Source organism: Ranitomeya imitator, chromosome 7, assembly GCF_032444005.1.
Source record: "Ranitomeya imitator isolate aRanImi1 chromosome 7, aRanImi1.pri, whole genome shotgun sequence".
NCBI lineage: Eukaryota > Metazoa > Chordata > Amphibia > Anura > Dendrobatidae > Ranitomeya > Ranitomeya imitator.
In genome coordinates, this window is record NC_091288.1 from 37,825,661 (window position 1) to 37,848,738 (window position 23,078).

General features: G+C 45.4%; 1 protein-coding gene across 2 annotated transcripts in view; it reads right to left on the reverse strand.

Annotated features, from left to right (window-relative positions):
* The window catches only part of TTC21B (tetratricopeptide repeat domain 21B), a 117,566-nt gene that overhangs the window by 59,244 nt on the left and 35,244 nt on the right, over nt 1-23,078 (reverse strand). For both annotated transcript variants that reach the window (XM_069733071.1, XM_069733072.1), the window contains exons 9-16: nt 21,001-21,193; nt 17,421-17,518; nt 16,977-17,177; nt 7,547-7,676; nt 3,953-4,110; nt 2,647-2,871; nt 807-1,045; nt 105-177 (exon numbers count right to left, since the gene is read on the reverse strand). In XM_069733071.1, coding sequence (XP_069589172.1) covers nt 105-177; nt 807-1,045; nt 2,647-2,871; nt 3,953-4,110; nt 7,547-7,676; nt 16,977-17,177; nt 17,421-17,518; nt 21,001-21,193 — 1,317 coding nt within the window. The remainder of the gene's footprint in view (nt 1-104; nt 178-806; nt 1,046-2,646; nt 2,872-3,952; nt 4,111-7,546; nt 7,677-16,976; nt 17,178-17,420; nt 17,519-21,000; nt 21,194-23,078) is intronic.

Here is a 23,078-nt window from a genome sequence, read left to right on the forward strand (position 1 = left end):
TAGCATATGCAGTCACTTTGTAATCGGAGGGTTTCCCATCTCAGCTACCGTTGTATCTACCTGATCAATGACACATTAACACACACGTCAGACAAGAAACGTACCTCCTGAATATTCATGTAGGCATCGCCGAGCAGCAGGTATGTATGGGAGCCGGGCACTTTCTCTAACAAATCTCTAAAGGGAAAAAAAAAATAGATATGACGTGGCTACCGAGCTTATATCTGTTCACAAGGCACCAGAAATTACACCGTGTCCTGCAGTCTGACAAAACTCTACATATATTTGTATAAAAAGAAAATGATGATATCAATTGGAGCGCTACTATTCCCATACTCATTAACATTTCTACATACATTCAATACAATGATTGCACCACTAGGGGGAGTTAAGCACATTGTGGATACACACTGATAGCAATATGCAAGTAACTCATAAGCTCCCTCTCCTGCAGGGGTGGGCCATTCATTTTCCCGAGGGGCTCCATGAGAGAATGTGACTGTTATGGGGGGTCGAACCAATATGCCACACACAGCCCCTAACATACAGTATTTCTCAGCCATGTAACCCATAAGGAAGCGCGCTGACATCAGTTTAGGGACGGCGGTGGCAGACGGATAATGCAAAAGCAACTTTTATTCCCAGCTTGGTGGCAATGGAAAGGGTGAGGAGTGAGAATATCTTAAGGCATAATCAATAAACCCCTCACTCTTGTGGCTTCAAAGTAGTTTACTGGATAAGTGTGGAATGGAAGACCCCTGTAACAAAGGCATGAAAGGCACGGTGACCATTTCCCTGCACATCACCTATAGCAGCCGATGTAGAGCTTCTTGTCTTTCCTGTGCTGGAGATAAATGTCAGCCATTTTCTCCTTGGTCTGGACAAAATACGGCTGCTCTGGAGAAACGTTTTGGAGCATGGACAAAGCTTGTTCCACATCCCCATGACACAGGGCTAGCTCAGCGTTGGCTATCATGAGCCGCAGCTCCTCCGCTGTCCCGGAGAATTCATTGATCGCATCTTGTAACACTTTGGCAGCTTCGTGCTGAAGATAGAAAAATACAAGGGAAAGTGGAAAAGATTCATTATAAGAGGCAGGATAGAAACAGCACACAAATATTCTGTGAATTAAAGGTGTCTCTGTCCTAGGAGAAAACATCTCTCCGAGTGCAGCCATTGGGGAGATCTAGTAATCCGGCATCAACGGCTACAGCCGACCATGCAGATGTCGCCGTTCATTTAATTCGACTGCAAGGCAATAATACTAAGGCTCCGTCACCGATTTTGCTTGCGGTGCAATGCTCCCAGCGGCCTCGCTGTACAGGAAAATCTCTATTAAGCGATGGAACCACCAATGATCCCGAGAACAGGACCTGGTCTGAACGTGGCAGGTGCATCTCTGCTGCCTTCATTCTACATGGGACTGCCGGAGATAGTAGTATCCCTGTTCTCTAACGGTCGGACCCTCGGCGACCAATGCGTTACTCTAAGCAATGGTGGCCAGGCTCAGTTGTACAGGCAAAGAAGCTGAAACGCTTTCTCCATTCTCATGATCTACGATTGTGGGGATGTTACCTTTAAAGTGCAAATAAACTTTTGTAAAATGTATTTATATGTTTTAGACCCTTTAATTCTGAGCAGGCTGGTGGGGATCCAGGTCATGAGACACCCCGGACAATTACTTAAAAAAACTTTTAAAAGTTTGCAGCTCAAATGACAGGAGCGCACGTGCACATCAGAGTACGGATTAAAGCACCACTCCAGAGTTTTTTTTGTTGCACGGCTGGAGTGGTGCCTTTAAATGTAATTCCTCGGCACCCTGTCTCATACTCACCTGCCTCCGCCGCCTTCATCCTTTTCCAGCTTCGTTCCAGCCGGTCTCTGGCAAAAAGAGACCTGCCGGCAGCTCTAGTGTTTCATGGAGAGATGCGGAGGTGACTTTTCTATACAAGTCTACGAGTGCCTCGTTCTGGCTCTCATACACTTGTATTGAGCTCTTGTGACGTAACTTCTGACTTACGGCCAGAATGGGCAAAAGATGGGGCAGCAGAATCGGAGCACCGGAGGGCGAGTATATGACCAGGGGCATGGGGCTTACATTTAAAGCGAAACTCCAGTGATGAAAAGAAACCCCGCTGGAGCGGTGCTTAAAGTCAAAAGTGAAAAGAGCACAAAACTCCTGCCTGACACAGAGCAGAGATGTAGTGGGAAGCCTGACTGAGTCCGTACTTACAGGAGTTGTGCGCTCCTATGACTTTCTTCTGAACCATGAGCTGCCCAGTTCTAAGAGGTCTATGGAATGATCTGTGGGTCTCAGGACCCAGTCCCTCACCAATATACTAAGAATTAAAAGGTGTAAAACATATTTAAAAAAACAAACGTGTACTTACTCTTTAAATGTGCCTATAAATCCCTTCTTATGAACACTCTGCCGGTATACAATTCTTATTAATGGATTACAGAGAAGAGTGATGTTTTCTATGCACTTGCAAACCTGCCATGTAGCTGTATAAACGGCTTTGGTGGTTGTTTTTTTTATTAGGTCAGCCCTATGTAAATCATTGTAATGAATATTTCTGAGAACCAACACACCAAGTTCTCTAGCAGTGATGAGACCGGTGTGAGCGGACGCTTTCCTTCCATTACCTGCTCTCCGTTCATGCTATGACACTCGACAAGCTCCAGGAAGATGGACACTCGGTCACTTGCGCCGATTTTGACTTTTCTTCCTTTTGCCTTTAGAGAAGATCCGGCCTTTTTCATTCCCGGTAAGCTCATTGCCATCTGTAGTGTTTTAATGGCCTCCTGAATTTCTCCCATTCGTTTCTGGGTCTGCGCTTTCAGGAGATTGTACAATGGAGATTCCCGTATCTTTAATGAAGAGAACAAACCTTTATATGTCACCAGACTTGGGGCCAGGAATCCTCACTGTGTACTCAGATTAAAGAGGCAAGACACAAGCGCAGGTTATAGGGGTGCTGTAACTTTAAATATGTCCGTACTTAAAGGGGTTTTCTTATGGCAAAAACATCTGTCGACAAGCCCATGGGACCTCGCTCTCTATCAGACTAGGTTCCATTTCATTCTATGGGCAGCTCCATAACTGAGCAGTTCTGGCTGCCGCCGACATGAGGAACAGCAGATCGGTGGAGGTGCCGAGTGTCGCACACACCGCTCAGACATTAAAGGGAATCTGTCACCCGAAAATTCGCCTATAAGCTAAGGCCATCGGCATCAGGGGCTTATATACAGCATTCTGTAATGCTGTAGATAAGCCCCAGATGTAACCTGAAAGATAAGAAAAACAAGTTAGATTATACTCACCCAGGGGCGGTCCCGGTTCGGGTCCGATGGGCGTCGTGGTCCGCGCACGGGGTCTCCTATCTTCTTACGATGACGTCCTCTTCTTGTCTTCACGCTGCGGCTCCGGTGCAGGCGTACTTTGTCGGCCCTGTTGAGGGCAGAGCAAAGTACTGCAGTGCGCAGGCGACGAGAAAGGTCAGAGAGGCCCAGCATCTGCGCACTGCAGTACTTTCCTCTGCCCTAGTCAGGGCAGATAGGTACTCCTGCACAGGAGAGCGATGCCGGTGGAGACTGTGTGGACTACTTAAGGAGGCGTCATCCACACGAAGCAAGCAGGAGGACGGCATTGCAAGAAGAAGAAAGGCACCGGACCAAAAGCATCAACACCCTTTGGACTGGACCGCCCCTCAGGTGAGTATAATAAAAGGTCTTCATCTTCTCTTACAGGTCGGGTTGGGGGCAGAAACTCAGGGTTATAGAATGCTGTATATCAGCCCTGAAAGGTGGTGGCCATATCTCATATCGGCCAAACCTGGTGACAGGTTCCCTTTAAGCACCTACACTACACACATTTAGCAAGGATTAGGGAATAACAGTTGTGTCAGGAGCGCTTCTTTAACTATCAGATTTTTTTTTTTAAAGAACTCACCTCAAAGCTATAACTCAAGCAGAGCTCTAAAGAGTGGGAACACAGCTTTAAGTTGTCCTGGTATAAGTAAACCTGGGCCATCAGAAGATGGGCGTCAGCGTACGACGGGTTATGTTCAAGGCAGTGCTGAAGGCTACTCTGAGCAGCATCAACGTCACCTAAAGAAAGAAAATCATTAGTGATATGGCGCTACCACCGAGACCCAAAAAAGTAAAGTAACCGTCGCACATTTATTTTAAAGTGAATCTGTCACTTCCCCCAAATGCAAATGAAACTAAATGGCCCCTATAAAAAAAAACAAAAATACCCTCAGGCTCTGTGCACACAGAGGGGTTTTGTTTTGTTTTTTTTTTTTTGAGGCAGTCATAAATGACAAGTTTACTAAAGGAATCTGCTTCAGGAAATGCTCCTTCTTTGAGAAGTTTTTGAGCGATTTTGGAAGAGGTTTCTTTGCTGTCTTCTGATTGAACAGTGTCCAGTTTAGGGTAGAAGTAGACATGAACTAACTTTTCAAAAGTTGAAGAGGGGAGAAAAAAAAACGCTCTAAAGACTGAACGTATGAACCAGCAAGTGGTTTTACAAAATAAATGAACAAGGAGAGTCTTCCAAACGTTTGTGAAGTCATTTTTCTGGAGTATTTTATTTTTTACGTGGACTCGCTCTAAAAACCCCTCAATAAACTCAGTGTGCACATTCATATCAACGATTCTTAACACACCTGAAAAATGGCAAGATAATTTTAAGACATCTAAGTGTATTAATCCTTGACGATCGTGTTCAGAAAACGTGTTTAACCCCCTGAACCTCGAGCCTGTCTGACGATTTACAGTTCCAATAACTCTGGAACGCTTCATATCCCAGCGATTCGTGGATCGGTTTCATCCTGACATGTTCTACTTCATGTTAGTGGTTAATTTTGGCGGATATAATTTGTGTTTATGAAAATATTGAGACATTTTTAGAAAATGTCGCAATTTTCAAACTTTGAATTTTTATGCCCTTAAACCAAATAGTTACACCACACAAAATAAATAACATTTACCATGTCTACTTTACTTCAGCATCATTGTTTAAATATTTTTTTTGTTAGGAAGTTAGAAGGGTTAAAAGTTAATCAGCAATTTCCAATTTTTCCAACATTGTTGACAAAATTACAGTTTTTTCATTAAAATATTGCTTTGGCCTCAACTTTTTAATTTTCAAAAAAGGAATAATAGGAGTAAAAGAAAGGTAAAAGTTGTTACACATCTCCCGAGTACGCCAATACTCAGATGTGTTCAAATTTTGCTGGACTAGTTAAAGGGTGCCATGTCATATTGGCAGAGCCCCTGAAATGCCAGAATAGCAGAACTCCACATAAGTGACCCCACTTTACAAACGGCACCTTTCAATTCCTTTAACAGATTCAGTGATCGTTTTGACATCACAGGTGTGACACAAAATTGGGCAGTGAAGAAAAAAAAAAACTACATTTTTACAACAAAAATTTTGTTTTAGCCCCAGATTTTCACACTGGGGAATGAGTAAAAATGGCACCAAAATGTATCCCTCAATTTCTGCTGAATGTAGAAATGCCCCGTATGTGTCTGTACAGTACTGCTTTGCCATACAGTGAGACTCGGGAGGGACAGAGCGCCATTTGCCTCTTGGAGAACACATTGTCACAGAATAGTTTGTGAACTCCATATACACAGCCCTTAAATGCTAGAGGAGAAGAATCCCCCCTCAAGTGACTCGATTTTGGAAATTATACCTTTGGGAATTTATCTACAGGTGTAGTGACCATTTTGACTCCATGGCTGTTTTCCAAAAACAAGCAGCAGTGGATGTTGCTGATTGAAAACTGCAAATCTGCCATTGTAGTGCTTATGTATATTGTAGTGGCCAGTACGATGTAGTGGCCAGTACGTTGTAGTGACCAGTACGATGTAGTGACCAGTACGTTGTAGTGACCAGTACGTTGTAGTGACCAGTACGTTGTAGTGACCAGTACGTTGTAGTGACCAGTACGTTGTAGTGACCAGTACGTTGTAGTGACCAGTACGTTGTAGTGACCAGTACATTGTGCCCAGCTCATGGTTCTGGAGACATGCACCCGTAAATTAGGCGGACTCTCAACACTACAAAAATGCCAAACATGTGCACAGTAAATGTGGTTTAGGTACACTGTGGGGTTCAGAAGGGAGGGGGCATTTGGGAGAGTAGAATTTGCTGGATTTCTTTTTTTTTTTGGGGGGGGGGGGGTGAGAGAAGCCATAGTGCTTTTCCAGAGCCTTTATACTACCAATAACATGGAAGACACCTATATGTCCGTTAACAAATGACGTAGTAGAGCGGTGACTTGCTTTTTTGTGGACTGAGTTGTAGCTTTTAGGAAAATCTCACATAACGTTTGGGATCACATTTATCCAGCTCTCTACGCTGATCCCCTTATATCAGGTTGACATCAAAATTTCTGAGTGACGCGATTCAGATAAAACCCCTGAGGGATCCAGTCCCTATAATGAGGCAGCAAAGTTACTCTGGACTCCGTTTGGCCTCTGTTTAGGGATGTCTTTCTTTTCAGAAGTGAACAAAACTATGGCCGACTGCACATTTATGCAAACTTAAAAAGACGCACACCGCCGGATCATAGGTCAGACGGCGTCCACAGGCTCTCGATCTGCCTCATTATAGGGAATCTTCTGCCGTGATTCCGTCTGAATTACATATTTCTGAGATTTACACGGAAACCCCAGTGCAAGTGCTCAGCGCAGAGCGCAGGATAAATGTGCGCCGAGCCTTACTGCGATCTTTGTGAAGCAAAATGAAAAAAATCAACAGCAGAACAAGAATTGTTTTTATTTGTTTTTTTTAAGCTGTTTCTTGTACGGTATAAATGATAAGACAGATTTATTCTTTGGGATGGTGTGATTACAACGATACTAGATTTATAGTGTTTTTTTAATGTTTGCTGCAATCACACACTAAAAAAATGATTTTTTTTGCAAAACAAATTTTTTGAATCGCCATAATGTGAGAACTATAACTTTTCCATATTTTGGCTGACAGAGACATATGAGGGCTTGTTTCTTGCGGGACAAGTTAACATTTTTATCGGTACCATTTTTGGGCATATAACAAAGCAGAACAAACTAAATCCAGCAATTCAGGAATTGTTTGGTTTTTTTTTAAGTTGTTCCGCGTGTGGTAAAATTGCTAAGGTAACTTTATTCTTCGGATCAGTACAATTACAGGGATACTACATTTATATTTTATGTTTGCCACTTTTACACAATAAAAACATTTTTTAAGAAGAAAGAATGGTTTTTGCATCACTTTAATCTGAGAGCTATAACTTTTCTATTTCTCCGCTGCTGGAGCTGTATGGCATCTTGTTTTTTTGCGGAACAAGATGGCATTTTCAAATGATTGTAGTATTTAACGATAGCCGCCGGGTGCTCAGCTTAAGTGATAGCATTTCAGTGTTTGGCCACACCATGGGGAAACCAGCGCCTAGACTCAGTTTGAACAGTCATTCTGTGCTGACAGAGTCCCTTTAAATGTGTGTTTTGGATGGATGGTGAGTGCGACAGACTATAGGTTTAGACATACCTGCTAAATATTTCACCTTTGCAATCAGAAACACGGCTTGATGAAGGCCAGGAGCTGTTTTTACTACAGTTTCCAGAACAGAGGTGCAATTCTTCAACAAAGGAGAGACTGGCTGCCCAGCAGACGGAGGCTGAAGAGAAAAAAAACTGGCTGTGTAAAACAGATATGGTAATTAATTTCAGTTACAGACTGCTTTAAAAGATGCCCTTATAGGAATAGGGTGAGGTTAAAAAAAATAATAATAATAAAAAAAACAACTTACGGTATATACTCAAGTATAAGCCGAGAATTTCAGCCCATTTTTTTAGGCTGAAATTGCCCCTCTCAGCTTATACTCGAGTCATATCCAGGGGTCGGCAGGGGAGGTGGAGCAGCAGCTGTGTAATCATACTCACCTGCTCCTGGCGCGGTCCCTGGTTCCCCGATGCCGGCAGCTTCTTCCTGTAGTGAGCGGTCACATGGTACCGCTCATTACAGTAATGAATATGGACCCCACTCCACTCCCATATTCATTACTGTAATGAGCGGTACCATGTGACGGCTCAATACAGGAAGAAGCTGCTGGCGCCGGGGAACCAGGGACCGCGCCAGGAGCAGGTGAGTATAACGCAGTGCGCGATATTCACCTGTTCCCCGTTCCACCAATGGCCGCCACTGCGTTTTCCCCGTCCTCTGCACTGACGCTCAGGTCAGAGGGCGCGATCATGCGATTAGTGTGAACCGCCCTCTGCCTGAGCAGTCAGTGCAGAGGACGCGGAAGACACAGCGGTGGCCGGTGGAACGGGAAAGGTGAGTATAGCAAGTGCTGGGGGCCTGAGCGACGAGAGGCGAGTATGTGATTTTTTTTTTATTGAAGCAACAGCATATGGGGCAAATGTCTACATGGAGCATCTTATGGGGCCATAATCAACGTTTGTGGAGCGTTATATTGGGCAAATATCTTTATGGAGCATCTTATGGGGCCATAATCAGCATTTGTGCAGCATTATATGGGGCATATTTTAATATGGGGCATCTTATGGGGCCCATCGTAAACTTTATGGAGCATTATATGGGGCTCCTGATTCAATATGGATATTCAAAAACACTTAGCCTACTGATGTCTCAATTAATTTTATTTTTATTGGTATCTATTTGTATTTTTGACATTTACCGGTAGCTGCTGCATTTTCCACCCTAGGCTTATACTCGAGTCATTAAGTTTTCCCAGTTTTCTGTGGCAAAATTATGGGTCTCGGCTTATACTCAGGTCGGCTTATGCTCGAGTACCGTATTTTCCGGCGTATAAGACGACTTTTTAACCCCTGAAAATCGTCTCAAAAGTCGGGGGTCGTCTTATACGCCGGGTACGGCGTGTGCAGGGAGCGATCCTGGATGGTTCCCAGGGTCTGAAGGAGAGGAGACTCTCCTTCAGGCCCTGGGATCCATATTCATGTAAAAAATAAAGAATAAAAATATGGATATACTCACCCTCGGACGGCCCCTGGCCCTCAGCGGTGCAAGCGGCAGCCTCCGTTCCTAAGAATGCATTGAGCGTAGGACCTGCGATGACGTCGTGATCGCGACGTCATCGCAGGTCCTACGCTCAATGCATTCTTAGGAACGGAGGCTGCCGCTTGCACCGCTGAGAGCCTGGGCCGTCGGAGGGGTGAGTATATCCATATTTTTTATTTGTATTCTTTATTTTTTACATGAATATGCATCCCAGGGCCTGAAGGAGAGTCTCCTCTCCTCCAGACCCTGGGAACCATACGCACCACACACGCCGTATAAGATGACTGGGCGTATAAGATGACCCCCGTCTTATACGGCGGGTATATCCCAAATTCCATATTTTATATGGAAAAGTTGGGGGTCGTCTTATACGCCCAGTCATCTTATACATCAGAAAATACGGTATACTCATCTCCTTGACTGATACTGCTCTCTCTGCCCTCAGCACCCTGCGCCGACTCCCGCATATTCTGGCATCAACATCCAGTGAAGCGCACCACAAAAACACTGCAGCCAATTACTGGTTGCCAATTAGCTACAACCGCCACATTTTTGTAAAAACGGAAAGAAACTTCTCTCATTCTGTTTGAAGGTAATGTTAAGTCTGCAGCAGATTGGCAGCCATTGATTGGCTGCAGCAGTCACATGGCGCACAGCACCGGAAGTTGATGCAAGAAACTGATGAGAGGCATAATACCAGGTGCAGAGGAGCAGCGCCAGTCTTGGAAGTGAGAGTAAAGTTATTTTTTACACCCTGGACCCATATCAGAGAAGCCTTTTAAGTGGAGCCAGGATCAGTATATAAGGGCCTTGCATATTGTTCACAAACAGCATCAACCCTGAATATGGGATGTGTCTTTTACTGCAACTCAACCTTATTGATCAGAATGAAGCTGCACAGCAATAGAAGATACGGTGTACGGTCTAACATTGGTGTGTTTCAGGAAAAGAAGCTTTTTATCATCGGAGGCAATCCCTTTAAAATTACATACACCGAATAAATCCTTCGTTGCGCAGCATTTAGTGACTGCCACTGGAAGTCACAGTATATGGACAAAAGTAATGTGCCCCCTCCACATCACAATACAGGAGCTGTTGTGACCTCCTATTCCACATCACAAATACAGGAGCTGTTCTGACCTCCTCCTATTCCACATCACTAATACAGGAGCTGTTCTGACCTCCTATTCCAGGGCACACCTACAGGAGCTGTTCTGACCTCCTCCTATTCCACATCACTAATACAGGAGCTGTTCTGACCTCCTATTCCACATCACTAATACAAGAGCTGTTCTGACCTCCTATTCCACATCACTAATACAGGAGCTGTTCTGACCTCCTCCTATTCCACATCACTAATACAGGAGCTGTTCTGACCTCCTATTCCAGGGCACACCTACAGGAGCTGTTCTGACCTCCTCCTATTCCACATCACTAATACAGGAGCTGTTCTCCTATTCCACATCACAAATACAGAAGCTGTTCTGACCTCCTATTCCACATCACAAATACAGAAGCTGTTCTGACCTCCTATTCCACATCACAAATATAGGAGCTGTTCTGACCTCCTATTCCACATCACAAATACAGGAGCTGTTCTGACCTCCTATTCCACATCACAAATACAGGAGCTGTTCTGACCTCCTATTCCACATCACTAATACAGGAGCTGTTCTGACCTCCTCCTATTCCACATCACAATACAGGAGCTGTTCTGACCTCCTATTCCACATCACTAATACAGGAGCTGTTCTGACCTCCTATTCCACATCACTAATACAGGAGCTGTTCTGACCTCCTATTCCAGGGCACACCTACAGGAGCTGTTCTGACCTCCTCCTATTCCACATCACTAATACAGGAGCTGTTCTCCTATTCCACATCACAAATACAGAAGCTGTTCTGACCTCCTATTCCACATCACAAATACAGAAGCTGTTCTGACCTCCTATTCCACATCACAAATACAGGAGCTGTTCTGACCTCCTATTCCACATCACAAATACAGGAGCTGTTCTGACCTCCTATTCCACATCACAAATACAGGAGCTGTTCTGACCTCCTATTCCACATCACTAATACAGGAGCTGTTCTGACCTCCTCCTATTCCACATCACAATACAGGAGCTGTTCTGACCTCCTATTCCACATCACTAATACAGGAGCTGTTCTGACCTCCTATTCCACATCACTAATACAGGAGCTGTTCTGACCTCCTATTCCACATCACTAATACAGGAGCTGTTCTGACCTCCTCCTATTCCACATCACAATACAGGAGCTGTTCTGACCTCATATTCCACATCACAATACAGGAGGTGTTCTGACCTCCTATTCCACATCACTAATACAGGAGCTGTTCTGACCTCCTATTCCACATCACTAATACAGGAGCTGTTCTGACCTCCTATTCCACATCACTAATACAGGAGCTGTTCTGACCTCCTATTCCACATCACTAATACAGGAGCTGTTCTGACCTCATATTCCACATCACAATACAGGAGGTGTTCTGACCTCCTATTCCACATCACTAATACAGGAGCTGTTCTGACCTCCTATTCCACATCACTAATACAGGAGCTGTTCTGACCTCCTATTCCACATCACAATACAGGAGCTGTTCTGACCTCCTCCTATTCCACATCACAATACAGGAGCTGTTCTGACCTCCTATTCCACATCACTAATACAGGAGCTGTTCTGACCTCCTATTCCACATCACTAATACAGGAGCTGTTCTGACCTTCTCCTATTCCACATCACAATACAGGAGCTGTTCTGACCTCCTATTCCACATCACTTATACAGGAGTTGTTTTGACCTCCTCCTATTCCACATCACAATACAGGAGGTGTTCTGACCTCCTATTCCACATCACAAATACAGGAGCTGTTCTGACCTCCTCCTATTCCACATCACAATACAGGAGCTGTTCTGACCTCCTATTCCACATCACTAATACAGGAGCTGTTCTGACCTCCTATTCCACATCACTAATACAGGAGCTGTTCTGACCTCCTCCTATTCCACATCACAATACAGGAGCTGTTCTGACCTCCTATTCCACATCACTTATACAGGAGTTGTTTTGACCTCCTCCTATTCCACTTAACAATACAAGAGCTGTTCTGACCTCCTATTCCACGGAACACATACAGGAGCTGTTCTGACCTCGTTTTCCACATCACTAATACGGGAGCTGTTCTGACCTCCTCCTATTCCACATCACTTATACAGGAGCTGTTCTGACCTCCTATTCCACATCACTAATACAGGAGCTGTTCTGACCTCCTATTCCAGGGCACACCTACAGGAGCTGTTCTGACCTCCTCCTATTCCACATCACTAATACAGGAGCTGTTCTCCTATTCCACATCACAAATACAGAAGCTGTTCTGACCTCCTATTCCACATCACAAATACAGAAGCTGTTCTGACCTCCTATTCCACATCACTAATACAGGAGCTGTTCTGACCTCCTATTCCACATCACTAATACAGGAGCTGTTCTGACCTCCTCCTATTCCACATCACAATACAGGAGCTGTTCTGACCTCCTATTCCACATCACTAATACAGGAGCTGTTCTGACCTCCTATTCCACATCACTAATACAGGAGCTGTTCTGACCTCCTATTCCACATCACTAATACAGGAGCTGTTCTGACCTCCTCCTATTCCACATCACAATACAGGAGCTGTTCTGACCTCATATTCCACATCACAATACAGGAGGTGTTCTGACCTCCTATTCCACATCACTAATACAGGAGCTGTTCTGACCTCCTATTCCACATCACTAATACAGGAGCTGTTCTGACCTCCTATTCCACATCACTAATACAGGAGCTGTTCTGACCTCCTATTCCACATCACTAATACAGGAGCTGTTCTGACCTCATATTCCACATCACAATACAGGAGGTGTTCTGACCTCCTATTCCACATCACTAATACAGGAGCTGTTCTGACCTCCTATTCCACATCACTAATACAGGAGCTGTTCTGACCTCCTATTCCACATCACAATACAGGAGCTGTTCTGACCTCCTCCTATTCCACATCACAATACAGGAGCTGTTCTGACCTACTATTCCACTTAACAATACAAGAGCTGTTCTGACCTCCTATTCCACGTCACGCCTACAGGAGCTGTTCTGACCTCCTATTCCACATCACTAATACAGGAGCTGTTCTGACCTCCTATTCCACATCACAATACAGGAGCTGTTCTGACCTCCTCCTATTCCACATCACAATACAGGAGCTGTTCTGACCTCCTATTCCACATCACTAATACAGGAGCTGTTCTGACCTCCTATTCCACATCACTAATACAGGAGCTGTTCTGACCTCCTCCTATTCCACATCACAATACAGGAGCTGTTCTGACCTCCTATTCCACATCACTTATACAGGAGTTGTTTTGACCTCCTCCTATTCCACATCACAATACAGGAGGTGTTCTGACCTCCTATTCCACATCACAAATACAGGAGCTGTTCTGACCTCCTCCTATTCCACATCACAATACAGGAGCTGTTCTGACCTCCTATTCCACATCACTAATACAGGAGCTGTTCTGACCTCCTATTCCACATCACTAATACAGGAGCTGTTCTGACCTCCTCCTATTCCACATCACAATACAGGAGCTGTTCTGACCTCCTATTCCACATCACTTATACAGGAGTTGTTTTGACCTCCTCCTATTCCACTTAACAATACAAGAGCTGTTCTGACCTCCTATTCCACGGAACACATACAGGAGCTGTTCTGACCTCGTTTTCCACATCACTAATACGGGAGCTGTTCTGACCTCCTCCTATTCCACATCACTTATACAGGAGTTGTTCTGACCTACTATTCCACTTAACAATACAAGAGCTGTTCTGACCTCCTATTCCACGTCACGCCTACAGGAGCTGTTCTGACCTCCTATTCCACATCACTAATACAGGAGCTGTCCTGACCTCCTCCTATTCCACTTAACAATACAAGAGCTGTTCTGACCTCCTATTCCACGTCACGCCTACAGGAGCTGTTCTGACACCCTGTTCCACATCACTAATACAGGAGCTGTTCTGACCCCCTGTTCCACATCACGCCTACAGGAGCTGTTCTGACCTCCTCCTATTCCACCGCACACCTACAGGAGCTGTCCTGACCTCCTCCTATTCCACATCGCTAATACAGAAGCTGTTCCGACCTCCTATTCCACGTCACGCCTACAGGAGCTGTTCTGACCTCCTAATCCATATCATGAATACAGGAGCTGTTCTGACCTAATCCACATCACACCTACAGGAGCTGTTCTGACCTCCTATTCTACATCTATGGATCTTTTATACATTAATATGGAGATGGTCCCCCCTTCACAGCTATAACAGCTTCCACTTTTCTGGAAAGACTGTCTACAAGATTTTTGAGATGTCTGCAGAAATATTTGCCAATTCATCCACAAAAGCATTTGTGAAATCAGACACAGATGTTGGTGGAGAGGCCGGGCTCACAATCTCCACTTTAGTTCCTCCATACAGTTGATGGATGGGGATGCTTTTGTGCATTGGGGCACAGTGATGGAGAACAGAAAAGGTCCTTCCCCAAACTGTTCCCACAAAGTTGGAAGACACACTTGTCCAAAATGTCTTGTGCCAAAGTATAAATATTTCCCTTCACTGGAACTAATGGGCCAAATCGGAGCCCTGAAAAACGACCGCACAGCATCATCCCTTCTCCACTAAACTTTACAGCTGGCAAAATGCAGCCATGCAGGTAATATTGTCTTGGAATTTGCTAAACCCAGACTTGTGCATCAGATGCCAGATAGAAAAGATTAATCAGTCACTTCAGATTATACGTGACCACTGCTCTAGGAACCAGTGAAGGTAGTTTTACATATTGTGCTTGGTGATGTACGGCATCATTCAGCTGCTCGACTATGAAGCTCCCTGAGGGGGGCGTAGTGTTTGAGCTGATCTTAATACCAAAAGTAGGTGAAGACACTATAGTTATAGAGTCAGCAAAGCTTTTTTGACTTTAGGCCATCTGCCCCTCAGCACTCGGTGACCGCACTCTATAACATTATGTTGGCTTCAATTTGTGGCCGTGTTGCTGTGATTTCTAAATGCTTCTACTTTTTAATAATGTCACTCACAATTGAAATAAGGAAGAAATGCCTTGAATGGACTAGTCATTCTGTCATGTTAGTAAAGGAGGAGAACATAACAAGGGGGCGAGGGGCCGGATGTTATACACCAGGGGCAAGGGGCCGGATGTTATACACGGGGGGCGAGGGGCCGGATGTTATACACCGGGGGCGAGGGGCCGGATGTTATACACGGGGGGCGAGGGGCCGGATGTTATACACGGGGGGCGAGGGGCCGGATGTTATACACGGGGGGCGAGGAGCCAGATGTTATACACCGGGGGCCGGATGTTATACACCGGGGGCGAGGGGCCGGATGTTATACACCGGGGGCGAGGGGCCGGATGTTATACACCGGGGCGAGGGGCCGGATGTTATACACCGGGGGCGAGGGGCCAGATGTTATACACCGGGGGCGAGGGGCCAGATGTTATACACCGGGGGCGAGGGGCCAGATGTTATACACCGGGGGCCGGATGTTATACACCGGGGGCGAGGGGCTGGATGTTATACACCGGGGGCGAGGGGCCAGATGTTATACACCGGGGGCGAGGGGCCAGATGTTATACACCGGGGGCGAGGGGCCAGATGTTATACACCGGGGGCGAGGGGCCAGATGTTATACACCGGGGGCCGGATGTTATACACCCGGGGCGAGGGGCTGGATGTTATACACCGGGGGCGAGGGGCCAGATGTTATACACCGGGGGCCGGATGTTATACACCGGGGGCGAGGGGCTGGATGTTATACACCGGGGGCGAGGGGCCGGATGTTATACACCGGGGGTGAGGGGCCGGATGTTATACACCGGGGGCGAGGGGCCAGATGTTATACACCGGGGGCGAGGGGCCAGATGTTATACACCGGGGGCCGGATGTTATACACCGGGGGCGAGGGGCCAGATGTTATACACCGGGGGCTGGATGTTATACACCGAGGGCGAGGGGCCGGATGTTATACACCGGGGGCGAGGGGCCGGATGTTATACACCGGGGGCGAGGGGCCGGATGTTATACACCGGGGGCGAGGGGCCAGATGTTATACACCGGGGGCGAGGGGCCAGATGTTATACACCGGGGGCCGGATGTTATACACCGGGGGCGAGGGGCCAGATGTTATACACCGGGGGCGAGGGGCCAGATGTTATACACCGGGGGCCGGATGTTATACACCGGGGGCGAGGGGCCGGATGTTATACACCGGGGGCGAGGGGCCAGATGTTATACACCGGGGGCGAGGGGCCAGATGTTATACACCGGGGGCTGGATGTTATACACCGAGGGCGAGGGGCTGGATGTTATACACCGGGGGCGAGGGGCCGGATGTTATACACCGGGGGCGAGGGGCCAGATGTTATACACCGGGGGCCAGATGTTATACACCGGGGGCCAGATGTTATACACCGGGGGCGAGGGGCCAGATGTTATACACCGGGGGCGAGGGGCCAGATGTTATACACCGGGGGCCGGATGTTATACAACGGGGGCGAGGGGCCAGATGTTATACACCGGGGGCGAGGGGCCAGATGTTATACACCGGGGGCGAGGGGCCAGATGTTATACACCGGGGGCCGGATGTTATACAACGGGGGCGAGGGGCCAGATGTTATACACCGGGGGCGAGGGGCCGGATGTTATACACCGGGGGCGAGGGGCCGGATGTCATGCAATGGAGACCACAAAAGTTCAAATTGAAACTATTGAGGGTTGAACAATATGCCAAAGATCAAAAAATAATTTATTTTACCAAAATTACATCTTCTTCCAATGACAGATTCACTTTACCTGGTTGGGACAAAAGTTTAAATATTCCCTTATTATTTCAAGCAAGAAATCTGGGTTCAACATCTCAAAGTACTGGATACTAAGAGGCAATCCTTGCAAAGAGGAGAAGTGATTGTCCAGGACGTCATTTAACAAATGGATAACCTCGTCTTGGTTTTTCTGCTTCTTCATAGCCAAAACAGCTCGTAGGTAAGACAATTCCTGAAAAAGAAAAGACTTTACATTTAGCAGAACAGGCATAGATAGGCAATGGGGAAAGACAGTGGAGGCTGAAGGATCATTCACCTGACTGCTCTGAAATGTGTATGGCCAGCTTTAGTTTAGTTTTATATTCGATAATTTATAAATATCTTAAAATGTAGCTTAACTACCCCCCTCCCCAAAAAAAGGTAGTGTTTTCAGATCACATATATGACGGAGCATTGCAGGAGTTTTCTGACTCACCCCAGATTTTCCAATAGACTGCTGAATCTCCATTAGAAATTCCAGCTGCTGGTCGGCATCTTGTAGCTGTCCCTCCAGTATCTGACATCTGATAATACCTACGAAACGTGGCAAAACAGGTCAGTTTCTGACAAAATATTACAAAATGGCTGATCTGCAGGCGGGATGCTATAGAGAGGGAGAAGTTATCACACTGATATACATAATACTGGGAAAAGTTGCTATAAAACATGTATTTTATTCATTGAAACACCTGTTTGGTTGCATATGAGTCCAGTGGGCAGCGCTATTTGGTGATTGACAGTCTGCTCCAGTGGAATAAGCTCCCTATCTCTTCTTTGTAAACTGGAGGTTGATCCACCCATCTTTTCTCTATTCCCGGTATTACTGTCCTTGAATAGACAGCTGTCAATCACTGAGTAGGACCGCCCACTGGACTCATGTAAACAAACATCAGTAAATAAAATATAAGTTTTATAGGAACTTTTCCCACTACAATGTAGGTACAAGTGACACTGAATATCTTCCAAGCAACCGCTATATCATTCTGCTCAGCTTCTTCTCTACACTGAGCTGAGCACAGATAATGGGACAGGTTCCCTTTCATTCAGCTACTACTGGACTCTTGGAGAGGGCTGGTTGTTGTTTCTCTTTTGAAGAAAGTGACATTTCTGTGGATAAACCGACTCCTTAGTGAAATGAAGAAAGAAGCAAACAGCTCGAGCAGAGATTGCAGATAGTGCAGAGCATGATTTCCATGCAGTGCAAGATTTGGTTCCCAAATATCTAATATGTTACTTGTTGGGTTTCCATTTTTTTAAGCTATCCCCTTCTCAATTTATAGGACCCCCACTGATACTGAAAATGGGTCTCTGAAGATCTGACTGCGTACCTCTGCTCCATCTATTCACTATGGGACTGCTGGAGATAGCAAACACTTTATAAAGAATGGGTGGAGGTGTATGCTCCAACCCCACCCCAATCGATCGTCAGATTCTCAGGGTCAGTGGAGGTCTCCGAGGTCAGATCCCCCACTGATTGGAAAGTTATCTCCTATCTTTTGAATGGGGGATAACTTTTAAACTTGGGAAACTTCCTTTAATGCAGTCATCTCCCAGGTTGCATTGTTTACAGATATACTGGTCATATTGAATCCTAGGTAGAAGGACAAGCTAAGGACTGATGCCATCGGAGAACTGCACTTTTCCGCCATTCCTTACATAAACTGTCCCTGTAGACTCAGATCAGGAGGGAATGGTTTGGGTTTTAAAACCCCATAACATGTTTGCAAACAGCTTAAAATGGTATAAAATAAGAACAGGAGGGCTTCCTTACTATTGTCCTGTTGCTTCTATGCCAATGCTTCCCTGTACGATATGTGTCCACCACAACAAACCACTGGCTGTAGCAGTGGCATCTTGACACTAATGGGGGCACAGTTACAGCCACTGATGGTCTGCAGTGTCCACAAAACTAGCTGGGGACTAGGGAAGAATAAAGGCAAGGAAATAGCAAGGTATTACTACGATATTGCTGGCTAAATATGCTGATAAATTAATACATGCAATTTATTATTAGCAGCTGTTTAGGTTTTGTGCTTGTGTAAATCACCTCTTTCCTAAGCTCAATTAAGATCCCCAGAACTTCCGGAACTGGAAAATATCTCCAGGACACATCCATTTAAAGCTTTCGTTGGGTTTGCGGCTCTTAGAATGTTCTTGGAAAATAACAATCTACACATGAAGTTGGCAGTCCAGCGACCACCCACCCATGAGGCGTCTCCAGTGGTCTTTTTTTAGTTTGTTTTCTGGAACGTTTTGCGTTACAATAAAAATGGACTTATCAACGGGACATTTTCTGATCCAACTTCTCCAAAAAGTAATTGCTCCAAAAGCAAGATCCAGTTTAAAGCAAGAGAATGTTTCTGTTTAAAGGGAACCTGACAGCGGAAGCGCACTGCCCGTCCATGGGTAGCAAGTATCAGAAACCAGCTGATTTCAGCCAGGAAGGAAACATTGCAGTGTTTCATAGAAATACATGATATGAAAGTCGCTGGAGAACAGGCGGCACAGGAGACTAATCAGACTGGTGGGTTCTAGGGGCTTCTCCCCACCGGTGTCAGTGATCGCAGGTCTCTCCCAAAACACACAAGCAAAGGGAGACCAGTCCGTGACTGACAGCGGGCGGGAAGAAGCTGCCGGGGACCTGTCTCTCTGACTACTTTCCCATGTAGCTTGAATCCCAGCAACTTTTAGGCTATGTGCACACGTTCAGGATTTTTCACGCTTTTTACATGTTTTTTATGCCACTTTCCGAGGGGAAAAAAAACGCTAAAAAAAAAAAGCTTACATAAGCATCCCATCATTTTTAATGCATTCCGCAATTTTTGTGCACATGCTGCGTTTTTTTCAAAAAAAATTATCGCGGTAAAAAGTATGTTTGCTGATTTTTTTTGCGTTTTTGCCGCTATATTATTGCATTGGGAAGCTCTGGGAAAAAAAACGCAAAAAATCTGCCAAAAAAAAAAGCACAAAAAACGCGAGCGGATTTCCTGAAGAAAAAGTCCGGTTTTGTTCAGGAAAACTCTGCAGACATTCCTGAACGTGTGCACATAGCCTAAAAGTAAGTTTCCGAGTCAAATGCACCCGTGGATCAGGCCGCATGTACTGTATTCAGCTGTCAGTTGAAATAAAACACAATTCCATTTTGTATTTTTGTCACTTCTTTCTTCTCTCATATCATTGAGTTAAGATTTTTCTTATTTTCATGACTTACGGTAATTATGCAAATTTTATTTTACTCGATCATTTTTTTTGTCCATGAGATTTGCTTTCACATAAGCCAAATCTCCCATGGCTATAATCATATATATAAGACTGGAAAAAATATATATCAATGAATAATGACAATCATCACGTGTTTGTGTTTAGACAGAATAATGTCAGATGTCATTTAGTGATTTTTTTTTTAAATACAGAAAAATCTTTTTCTAATGTGTTTGGGGCGGACGCGGATAATTGGAATAAATATAATGCGGCGTTCAAAGATTGCCACACCCCAGAAGAAGCCGCAGTGGTGAAACTCAAGTTTGGCTTTACATGATGTCTTATGCGCTGCTTTTAATAGATTTTTTCTAAGAATAAAATATATGTATTGTGGTACTTCAATATTGTTGGGCTTTTTGGCCTGTGCATTCTATATTTGTTTCAGGATGATATTAAGGCCAAGCAGAACAACATTACCCAGGAGAAGAACGATGGAGGAAAATATAACCTGTTTTGGGAATCGGGTAACCCCTTGGAATTGGACTCATCTCATTGCTAAATCCAACTCTCTTCAGATAACTTCTTAGTCTGTGCGAGACGCTACATTATCTCTGCATGGTTTTATAACCGTTTTGTGGTTTTATAACCGTTTTGTGAAATACGTTGATAAATCTCCATACATATAGAACAATGTTGTTTCAATCGCTTTAACAGTTTTGGGAAATTGAGAGGACACCAAAACCTAGGTGGTCATAGAATGATGAGTGTGAAGATAAGAATTATTCTAGATCACCCCCATTAATATGCCTTCTCACCCGTTAGTGCGGAGACACTCGACTCATCCAGACTCATTGCCGCTTTGTACCACTTTAAAGCTTCTTTAACCCGCCCTTGCAGAACAAGTTGGTAGCCAAGCTCTGTGGCCATTGTAGCGTCTTGAGGATCCAAATTAACCGCACGTTCCACCAAGGTTTGGGTTTGCTGAAGGATGAGTTGGTTACGTTCACACTAGAGCAGAATTATATTAAACAAATGAAGGGGGGTTCAGATTTCCACTTAATTGCAGTAGATATTATGAGCGGCATCTCCTGTCACATCCAATGAACATTAAAGCACACAATTCCAGCAAGACATACAGATAAGGAATACATGTTTTTGGAGCATTTTAATACTGGGATAGCCACTTCATGTGGACAATTTCCTTTCTTTCTTTTTTTTACTTTAATCATGTACTTGGGGCTCAAAAATCATTTTTGCAATTGGGTTTTATAAAACAAAATTATCATTTGTTTTCTACAGTCTCAGTGTTTATTGCTGGCTACAGAATGAGTTAATTGACAATACGTTTATAACTCTTTCTGGTTTATCAGTCTAAGGCTACATTCACACGTTCAGTATTTTACATCAGTATTTGCAAGCCAAAACCAGGAGAGGGTGATAAATACAGAAGTGGTGCATATGTTTCTATTATACTTTTCCTCTGATTGTTCCACTCCTGGTTTTCGCTGACAAATACTGATGGAAAATACTGACCAAATACTGAACGTATGTGAACGTGGCCTTATTCTGACACAGGTCCCTCCTAGTTGCACCGGCACACGTCCCTCCTAGTTGCACCGGCATACATCCCTCCTAGTTGCACTGGCATACGTCCCTCCTAGTTGCACCGGCACACATCCCTCCTGGTTGCACTGGCACACCTCCCTCCTAGTTGCACCCACACACCTCCCTCCTAGTTGCACCGACACACCTCCCTCCTAGTTGCACCGACACACCTCCCTCCTAGTTGCACCGACACACCTCCCTCCTAGTTGCAGCGGCACACCTCCCTCCTAGTTGCAGCGGCATACATCCCTCCTAGTTGCACTGGCATTCGTCCCTCCTAGTTGCACCGGCATACATCCCTCCTCGTTGCACTGGCACTCCTTCCTCCTAGTTGCACCGACACACCTCCCTCCTAGTTGAATTGACACACCTCCCTCCTAGTTGCACCGACACACCTCCCTCCTAGTTGCAGCGGCACACCTCCCTCCTAGTTGCAGCGGCACACCTCCCTCCTAGTTGCAGCGGCACACGTCCCTCCTAGTTGCACAGGCATACATCCCTCCTAGTTGCACCGACACACGTTCCTCCTAATTGTAACGGTACACGTCACTCCCAGTCGCAAGATCACACGACACTCCTTGTTGCACCTGCACACGTCCCTCTTAGCTGCACCGGCACACATCCCTCCTAGTTGCACAGACACACGTCCCTCATAGTTGCACCAGCACACGTCCCTCGTAATTGCACCAGCACACGTCCTTCCTAGTTGTACCGACACGTCCCTACTAGTTGTACCATCACACGTTCCTCCTAGATGTACCAGCACACTTACTACCTAGTTGTACTGGCACACGTCCTTCCTAGTTGTACAGGCACATGTTCTTCCTAGTTGCACCGGCACATATCCCTTCTAGTTGTATAGGCACATGTCCCTTCTAGTTATACCGGAACATGTCCCTTCTAGTTGTACCGGCACACATTCATCCTAGTTGTAACGGCACATGTCCCTTCTAATTTTACCGGAACATGTCCCTCCTAGTCGTACCGGCACACGTTTTTCCTAGTTGTACCGACACACGTCCATCCTAGTTATACCGGAACATGTCCCTCCTAGTCGTACAGGCACATGTCCCTCCTAGTTGTACCGGCACACGTTCTTCCTAGTTGTACCAGGCACAACAAAGACCTTTCCCATGCATCGTGACTACTGAAGCAAACAGGGCTGAGCTGCGGTAATAAACAGAGTGGTGCTGATTCTTTAAATTAAATAAGTAATCTGGCTCTACGCACTCTCCGAATTGTTTGTGATGCTACACGTATGGACATCTACGAGTCTCATAAATACATG